This window comes from Phanerochaete carnosa (genome assembly GCF_000300595.1).
Source record: "Phanerochaete carnosa HHB-10118-sp unplaced genomic scaffold PHACAscaffold_1, whole genome shotgun sequence".
Lineage (NCBI taxonomy): Eukaryota > Fungi > Basidiomycota > Agaricomycetes > Polyporales > Phanerochaetaceae > Phanerochaete > Phanerochaete carnosa.
Window position 1 is genome coordinate 2,688,716 of NW_006767628.1, and position 9,039 is coordinate 2,697,754.

Sequence of the window (9,039 nt, forward strand, 5' to 3'; positions counted from 1 at the left end):
TCCGTTCTACCGCCACAGGTACTTCGACACGGTCTAAAGAGACAAAGATGCGCGATGTTGGCCACGACAGCTCCGCTCATGACCCCGTCACGCTTCTACATATTTCATACATCCGAATGACATTTTCTCTCGCTTATTGTTTGGGCTGGTCGGACGTTCCTTCTTTGTCGGCCGCTCAGTCTCTTTGTTCCGCATGTCATGAAAACATCGATGACCGACCGTGTTGCCGTAAACCTCGGGCCTTGCGAGCTCCTTAATCCCTGCTACTTGCATGTTGTTTGTTGTGTATTAGATAGTTCACGTTGCATAGTTGTTTAATAGAAATCATAAGGTACTGCCGTCGGATGTCGATGAATCTTCCAAGTGAAGAGGCTCATCAATCTACATGAAAGCTTTGTCTTCATCTTTTCAAGCGAGTCATATTTAGCAGGATCCAGAGTGTGCGGAGCCGTTGAGGCCTGGAGGCCTGAGGAGTGGCACAAAACGCGAGATAGATGGCGTAGGCCGACGCCAGGCGTCCTAGAGTTTCCGGTAGCGCGGATCAACTACTCACGTGCTGTACGCGATCTAGTCGCTTTGTGGCGGTGCCGGCGAAGTCTAGATCGTCTCGCACTCCAGTCCTGCAAATAGGTCAGCTATGCGCTCGAGCGTTCGTGCAACTTTGATCACCTACTTTACTATGAACCATTTTTGAGGACCGCTGCGTCACTATTGGGTCCTTGCGAGAACTAAAACTTTGAATGTGCTGAGGGATTTCGGAGCGGCCTTGTTCCTGGCCGATTAGTCAGCGAGAACGTCTTTCTGACTTTCTTGCGGTACCGCGGAGACCCATTAATATTCCGCTTCTTGCGAACACCTCCTCTGGTTACAATCCGACCTACGAAGCACGTCTATCATGCCCGCGACTGTGGACTACTCGCTGGAGGATATTGAGGCATGTAGGACATTGCAGACGGAAGAGTGGGAGGTACTCCAGGTGCGTGTTGACGTTGTCCTTGCCGCGAAGGCGTCATTCAATACCCCGCACTGTCTAGTCGATATACCCAGATTATCTGTCTGGAGACTCCTCAAACGGCGTAATCAAACTCGAAGTGCCCGTCGAGCTCTCAGAACCGAGGTTCGTTGTGCCGCTCGAGGCGGACAATCCTGCTACTGAAGGCTCAAATCAAGCTCCATCCGCTCAAGTGTCCCGCTCCTCGAAGGATAATTACGAAACCTCGAGCGTTGCACTATCCATACTCCCACCTCTGCTTTTGGAAATTCATCTTCCGCCAGCATACCCTTCCTATTCCCCACCGGAGATCATTTCATTACACGCAACTCATGGATGGCTGTCTTGGAAGGTCGTCCCACTTAGGAAGCACCTGATGAACATGTGGCAAGCTGGTGATGGTGTGCTCTACAGCTGGATCGAGTGCATACGAAGCGGGGAGTTCATGGACTCCTTACGTCTGTTGGTATCCGAAAACGGCAAGGATGCGATCAGGTGAGTATCTCCGGGTGTATATCCATGTCGCGGAGTGCCTGATAGCTCATTAAAGGGTGCCTCACCCCGCTCTTCACTTGCTTGCACCGCTACTCGTGGAGTACGAAAACTCAACACAGCAAGCCCGCTTCTCGCAGACCTCCTACAACTGCGAGATCTGCTTAACTTCCATCAAAGGTGCACGCTGCGTCTCACTATCATGCTCTCACGTGTTCTGCCGGCCATGTTTGGAGGATTTCTGGAAGCTGTGCATCAAAGAGGGAGACGTGGGCCGGGTTGGCTGCCCCGAGCCTGGCTGCATAAAGGAGGGGCGAGAGGCAACCGAGGAAGAGGTTCGGAGGGTGGTCACGGAGGACGAAGTACAACGGTGGAAGTGGCTGCGACGGAAGAGGATCACAGATCGAGGTAAATTACCCACACATAATCTACATCTCGTTTGACCCACCTCCTCACCCACAGATCCTTCCGTCATTCACTGTCCCATGTCTTTCTGCCAAGCTCCCGTGCCGAAACTTTCGAATGTAGACGAGGGCTCGGGCTGGGAACGTCTCCGGACATGTCCCGACTGCGGCTATTCGTTTTGCGCCTACTGCAGACGTACATGGTATGTACATCCTATCGTTGCTATTAGGCCTGTCGACTTGACGATCCTTGTCTAGGCATGGCCCTCTCAGCGACTGTCCGCTGTCCTCGACTGAATCGTTCGTTCTCGAGTACATCTCATTGCCAGAGGGTTGTACCGAACGAGAACAGATTGAACGTCGCTACGGCAAGGCAAACCTCACCAGATTGGTCGCAAAGTATGAAGAGGATCGGGCGAACAAGAAATGGCTAGACCAGTCGACCATGGGCTGTCCCAGCTGTCGCATCAAGGTCGAGAAGTCCATGGGTTGCAATCACGTAAGTGCTGATGTATCTATGACGTCGTGCATCTTCTCGCTGATCCATGCCCCCACTCAGATGACATGTGCGCGTTGTGGCCAACACTTCTGCTACCGATGTGGCGACAAGCTCGCACAGAGCAACCCGTATCAACACTTTTCGATGCCTGGTCACCCCTGCTTCTCGAAACTGTTTGATTATCAGAGTATCGAGAACGAGTGGCAGCCGGTCCAGGGCTTCGACATGCTCTGAGCCCAGGGATCGGCATTGCGTGGCAGCGCGTGAAATTGGCTCCTATTCTGACATGCTGTACGAGGAGTAGAGAAGGTGCGGCCAATGGGCAGCGTCCGAATAAACCTGATTTGTGTAGAAGATATGGAGTGGGTACTAGGACAGGGGTCGTCGGTCAGACGCGGCTTCGAATCCAGTCCATGATAGCATTATCTTACTACGAGCAAGCAACGCGCGCAAAAAAATTGCTCAAAGCAGTTGGAACTCATGAGGATAGGTGGTAACCGCGTCGAAAGGCGATACAAGGGAGTAGATGTCTTCGTTTATGATCTTCCAGAGCATCAACCACGGTACCAAAAAAGGTCTCGCGTCACGCTCTGGAGAAGCAGTCATAGACATCTGAATCAGCATGACGCAGGCCGAGAAGCCTCAACCAGGCCGTGGGGGAGTATTCGTGATGCATACTGTGCAGGAGAGACAACTGAGAGACATGGTGTTGCGCTAGCGAGAGCATTCGCAGAGGTGCAGGACGGCGTTTCACGCGGGTATCCGTAGACCAGGGGCCATTTCATTCGTCCGCACGAAGAGTTTGCCCTGGAGGCCTGGGGGCCGTAGCTCGGCACTACTGTGTTTTTTCTCCGTTTTTCTCCCCCGAAGGATTACGTCTATCTCGTCATGCCAGGCGGGAAAGGAGTGAGTTGACCAAGAAAGGAATTAGACGCCTGTGTGAGGTCTTCAAACCCGTCGGGCTCGACTCGCACGTCGACCTCCTATAAAGTATTCCTGGGCCCCGCACCTCTCTCCTTGTTTCTTTTCGGCCAGCCTCATTTTTGTAGCATTTCTGAGGCTGCGCGGGAACCATCCGATACCACTTTGTCCATACCCTCATCTTACCCCCATACCCTCACTGTTTCCCTAACCATCTCCCGCACGCAACACTTCTGTATCTCTCTGCCATCTATCCCCGCCGACGGACAATGGAAATCTACACGACATCTTTTACTTACCCTCGTCGCTCACGGCTCACTCATTCGCCCGCGTCTTCACTCGATTTCTCTACCGACCTACGGCCTCAGACCGATTCTTATTCCCAGCTCCACCAGCAACATGTTAACAGTACTCTTCAGGACCCCCAGGGGACTGCGTCCTCGTCAGACTACGAAGCCGTTCAAAAGGTCGCGATGATGGCAATGGCGGTCTACAGTGTACAAGTCACCTTCGCATCCGCCGACCAAGGCCGGGCCTGGAACTTTCAGATCTCTGGTGTCTACCAGCAGGTCATGCTTGCGAGAGGGATGGTAATGAAGGAGTGCCCCGTACAAGTGAGCAGCTCGTGTTTGCAGAGCCCGCAAGTTTGCTGACTCTTGCTTCGCAACGCTTGCCGCCAGAATCGCGCCGTAATTAAGGTCGCCCGCTTCGACATCCTAGACTCGCCATCTTCCAAGCCTAGTCTGAAGCTGGAAGTCCGACGGCGTCTCGACGATATTGCGTCGCAGACGTTTGCTCACATTGCCGTCGTTAATAGTACGGTCGCCTTGTCGACCCGTTCACTGCCGGACGGCGTTAGCAGCACGGCTGGATGGTCTGGACTGGAGACGGAGAGGGTGTGCGAGCTTGTGATCACTGGCCATGGTGATTCTGTGGAACTTGCCCGTGTTCGTCTGTTGGTTATGCTCGATGAGTTGGTGCGTCGGAAAGGTCCGCTCGTATCCTGCATCTCTAGCTGACGGTCGATTTAGAGCGGCCTTCACGCGGACTCATGCGAGATTGACCAAAAATTGCATGCTATCGTCGCTGGAAGGAAGCGCAACGTGCTCCAGTCTATTATGGAGGAGACGGCGACGAATATTTACATGCCATCTCCTCTCCAAGGGCTAGTGGGTCCCGAATTCGGGCAGGTTTCTGGCACAAGCACCGCTGGCACACCGAATAAGCTCAACCCGAACGTCATCTGGATCACAGGTGAATTTTTCGGCGTGCAGCGGGCTCGCGACATGCTCTTCCAGGTTTCTATGAGCAAGGTACTTTCACTTCTTGTCCGCATCATTATGTCCTAAGCGATCATCACTCAGAGCAAGCAAGTTATCTCCAGAGATACTGCTATCTTGCCTCGCAAGCTCGACTGGATGGTCACGGAACGCGCTGAAGATCTCAAAGCGCTGATGCACGACAACGCAGCTTTCATTCAGTTTCCTCCCATCGGTAGCTCCACGAGCTTGATCACCATCTTTGGCGATCATCGTGTCAATATTCACCGGACTATCCGCGCAATTATGCAATTGGTAAGCATCGTCTGCCCCTATTCTAGGGCAATCCCCTCACTCCGCTACATAGGCTTGCCAGTCCTACGTCGCGTCTCTGTGGCTGCTGCCGGCTCAGTTCAATGTTCTCCTTCCTTCAACGACACTCAATCCCACCCAAGTTTCCACTATCCTCAAGCAAGTCTCCTACACGAGCGGTGCGGAAGTCGTCTTCAAGGGTATGAGCTTCGAGATGCACGGCCTGGAGCACGAGGTCCGTACCGCCGTCTCCATGCTCCTGGAGCTCGACATTGTCAAGGTGTGCATGTTGCTATGTCCCTGTCGCGATATCTCACCTTGTCCTTAGAGTTTCCATCATGAGATACGCTTCCAGATCGAGCTCGCTAACGAGCATCGCGAGTTCATCTCGGGCAAGAAGAACGGGAAGATCAACAAGATTATGCAGACAACGAACGTTAAAATCAAGTTTGAGACGTTCAATGAGCACAACTTCCTCATCGACATCGCGGGCAACGATGCGTCAGTTCTTCAAGGCCTCACGCTTCTCCAGGAGGAGCTCCCAGCGGAAATCTCGTTCCATGTCCCCGAGTCATATCACAAGCGCATCATCGGCGTCGGCGGTCGTAGCATACAGCGCATCATGAAAAAATACGGCGTTTACGTGAAATTCTCCAATGCCGAGGAGTTCGCAGCTATGGGCGGCTACAACGACAACGAGGACAATGTCATCGCTAGAACCCCCGCGAAAAATGCCATGAACCTGGATAATTTAAAGCAGTCCGTAATGGAGTTAGTAAACCCGAAAGTAAGCGCTCCCTCTCTTGTGTCTGCAGAACATTGTGTTCATTCGGTCCTTCTCGCAGGATAAGGACTACATTAATGAGACTGTCTCTATCCCGCGCAAGTACCATCGCACCCTTCTCGGCGAGAAGAGCATTTTCATTCGCGACATCGAGGCGAAGACCAACTCCAAGGTTCGCTTCCCCGACAAGGAGACCGCCTCCGACCTTGTTTCCATATTCGGTCCAGAGAGTCAAGTCCAGATAGCCGCGACTATGCTGCTCGTAAGCTGTTCAGCAATTTCTTGCATCTTTATGGCTAACATATGTCAGGATCATGTTCCTTTTGAGGCGGAAATGGCTGTTCCACCGAATCCTGAACTCGCTAGGATCGTCACGACACCTGAGTTTGCGTCCTTCACAGAGAAGATTAAGCGTGACTTCCAAGTCGTCATCTCTCCTAACATCAAGACCGCATCTCCCAGCCCTGGTCACTCGCCGGAGCCGCCGATGGAGTGTTCATTCAAGTTCAGATGTCAGCGAAGTAACAGCGACTTCCTCGTCACTGCGCGCGAGGTCTTGGAGCAATTCTTAGTGACCCGCAGCATTCCTGTGTACCCGTCCATGACGCCGCGTACCCACAAACGCAGCGACTCGTTCGCGGATGCCTTCCCACACTTCGACAGCAAAGTTCTCCCGACTGCGCGGACGCGTCATCAGAGTATATATACCTATCTCTTCCGCTTCGAATTTGCGCTCACAGATTTTTTTGCAGATTCTGCTGACCTTGGTCGTCCGTCTGAGTCAATGATTGACCGCCGCTTACGGTTGGCTAGTTCCTCTCCAGACGTCAAGGCCCTCTTCAATGGTTCACCCTCTTACATCTACCATGTAGAGGAGGAGGACGATTACGATCAGCCGAATTACGCTCCAGGACCTGTCAACGACTACTGGCCGATCTCAAATCCTATGGTACGTTGCATTGGCTTTTTATTTCTGGCGCTTCCTGAGCAACGAGCAGGGATCTGGTTTGTCCAACCGGGCGCGCCATGCGGAGGATGCGCTCAAGCGCGGTTCTGACTCACTCCTCGAGGCCAAGCTCAAGGACCACTATTCGAAGCCGCGCTCTCTTACCAATCGGGCCCAGTCTCTCGATCTCACCATGTCACTCACCCGAATCAGCGAGGCGTCGTCACGGCTCTCTCGCCCGGAGTCTCCTGAAAATTCTATTTTGGAGACTGGAGGTTCGAGCCCAACGTCGGTGACGGCACCGTCGTTCCCAAGCGTGTACGCCTCTCCCGTGGGGTCGCGGTCGCAACCTGCCTCTGCCCATAGCACCATCGGGCGGTCAGGCCTCATAGCTGACGACGAAGCCGTCGAAGAAGTCTCGCGTGTCATCTCTAACCTCGGCCTGTGAACTCTGTCGCAGGACTTGAAGACCGACAGGCGACGCAAGGCCAAATCCTTCTTGAATAATAGTCAATCGCCCTAATGGGCGTCACCGGTTTTCTGTGTTGTTTGTTCTTCTACGTTCGCTGTAAAGCCTATTTGTGGGACCGTGTAATGGTGTATCCACTAACGCTCTCCTTTGCTCACTTCCGTATTCTTTCTAGCATAGCAATTTTCCAGACACCCCGCAGTCATTCTATCGCATAGCTCCGCTCGTCTCTTCACGCTGCTCGAACAACGCAAGCTATTCTAGACCACTCCTGTACCATATCAGTCTACCTAGAGTCGAGTCAAAATTCATTTCCCCTTCGCGGGCTGGTCAGAATGAAATGTTATCATCTGTTGCCTATCTATCCACAGCTGTTCTCCATGTATGATGGCGCGTTCTAAACAGTCTGGTGGTATATTGCTGTGTGATTACAATGTTGCGAAAGTACTGTTTACATTCCTGCTCAGAGCTGAATCCACGGCACTTCCGTGAAGACGAAGTCGAAGAACTCTTGCTCCATGAGCGTCTGGTACTCTCCGGCAACCTCGTCGGTGCCGCTGGATTGTGGCTTGCCCTTGGTCACCGGCGCATTACTCCGGCGACCGAGGTAAGTAAACTGCGTTTGCAGGGCCGTCAATGTACGCTTCGTTGCCTTAGGCTCGGGCTTTGAAGCAACGGTCAGACACAGATGACCGATGAAGCATGATTTGGTCGTCTCACCTTGATGATGAAGCCGGCGTAGTTCGCTGGAAGACCGTACCGCAGTACACTCTCGATGAACAAATAGAGGACTTTCAGATGTACGAGAATCTGGAACGACTCCGAAAAATTCGTCCTAGAGATCTGAAGGAGCTCTGTCTGTGATACAGCATATATGAATCAAAACGTGTCAGTCATGCAGGAAAAGAAGCGGGCTTACCCATAGTTCCTTCTCTGTAGTATCTGCGGCAGCGAGCTCCTCTCTCTGCTTCTCAACTTGGTCCTCCGAGTAAACAAAGTCTCGGACCACAAATCTAGTGCAGGTAAGGTCAACAGATAGTACAACCGCAACACACTCACTTGTTCTCTCGGCACTTCTGGATGAATTCGTCGTGGACTCGCTTGAATATCACAAGTCCAAAGAGCGTGTATTCATTATCAGCGGCAATTTTCCTGGTGTCAGACGGCGCGTTGGTGGTGTATCGGACAGTGCGACGCAGGGGGTACCTACTGGGATGAGCGGGGAACGACGAAGTTTGTCAGGCGTTCATATTTAGTGTTCCAGTCCTTGACAAGGAGACTGTTCATGTATCCTCAGTCAAAGCTGGCGGCGTGCGACCCGATACGTGCGCTCACCTAGGCACTGCCACCAAGACTGTCTCCATGTATTCGGACTCTTCAAGGAAATACTCCTTGGTAACAATATCGGCGAGCGACTTGACCGAAAGGTTTCCTCTGTAATGATCGGTTATCCGTCAGGGCAGGGCAGTAAACCACAACGTGGGGATAACTTCACGTCTTCTTGCGCTGCATCTGCGTCAGTGACCCCTTGGCCAGGTTATAGTTCTGCAGCTTCGTCTTCATGACATTGTCAATGGAGGACATCTCCTGCACTCACGACCGCTTATCAGCGATGAATCTGCCCATCAGCATGCAGGCACATACCTTCACGAGAACGTCGAGCATCTCCCTCAGTGACCTCTGGGTGCCATACCGCCCTTCGTTCCATCTCCAGTCACCGAAGAGATAGCTATCGACTGGCTTCTCGTTCACTAGGATGTGCTGGCGCAGTTTCGCGGGATCGTTGTTCAAAAGGTTACGCAGCGTGTCGACTGTCTTAGCCACTGTCCCAGTAAACGATGCATCCTGCTTGGGCAGTTCCTCCGAAAGCGCAACCAACGAGTCTAGTGTCCCTGTCTTTCAATCAAACAATTTAGATCTCTGACACTGTAGGATATACATAATGCTTATGACCTTGAACGA

The 9,039-nt window shown here is 52.6% G+C and overlaps 3 protein-coding genes across 3 annotated transcripts in view; 2 read left to right on the top strand and 1 right to left on the bottom strand.

Moving 5' to 3' along the window:
• The first annotated feature begins 1,190 nt into the window (after window positions 1-1,190).
• On the top strand, window positions 1,191-2,725 carry PHACADRAFT_247093 (uncharacterized protein). The gene is made up of 5 exons (XM_007390261.1): window positions 1,191-1,486; window positions 1,542-1,891; window positions 1,946-2,090; window positions 2,146-2,386; window positions 2,447-2,725. The coding sequence occupies exons 1-5, from the start codon at window positions 1,374-1,376 to the stop codon at window positions 2,618-2,620; spliced, it is 1,023 nt and encodes a 340-aa protein (XP_007390323.1). The 5' UTR covers window positions 1,191-1,373; the 3' UTR covers window positions 2,621-2,725.
• A 1,051-nt stretch (window positions 2,726-3,776) lies between these two features.
• On the top strand, window positions 3,777-7,397 carry PHACADRAFT_247094 (uncharacterized protein). The gene is made up of 10 exons (XM_007390262.1): window positions 3,777-3,921; window positions 3,988-4,284; window positions 4,339-4,620; window positions 4,672-4,881; window positions 4,934-5,158; window positions 5,207-5,665; window positions 5,724-5,924; window positions 5,973-6,360; window positions 6,415-6,611; window positions 6,661-7,397. Exons 1-10 carry the CDS (start codon window positions 3,790-3,792, stop codon window positions 7,054-7,056), a joined length of 2,787 nt encoding a protein of 928 aa, XP_007390324.1. The 5' UTR covers window positions 3,777-3,789; the 3' UTR covers window positions 7,057-7,397.
• Window positions 7,398-7,540: 143 nt separating this feature from the next.
• The window catches only part of PHACADRAFT_156010 (uncharacterized protein), a gene marked incomplete at both ends in the record, with an annotated part of 2,445 nt that continues 946 nt past the window's right edge, over window positions 7,541-9,039 (bottom strand). The window contains 4 exons of the mRNA XM_007390263.1: window positions 7,541-7,741; window positions 7,798-7,935; window positions 7,997-8,090; window positions 8,137-8,229. Coding sequence (XP_007390325.1) covers window positions 7,541-7,741; window positions 7,798-7,935; window positions 7,997-8,090; window positions 8,137-8,229 — 526 coding nt within the window. The remainder of the gene's footprint in view (window positions 7,742-7,797; window positions 7,936-7,996; window positions 8,091-8,136; window positions 8,230-9,039) is intronic.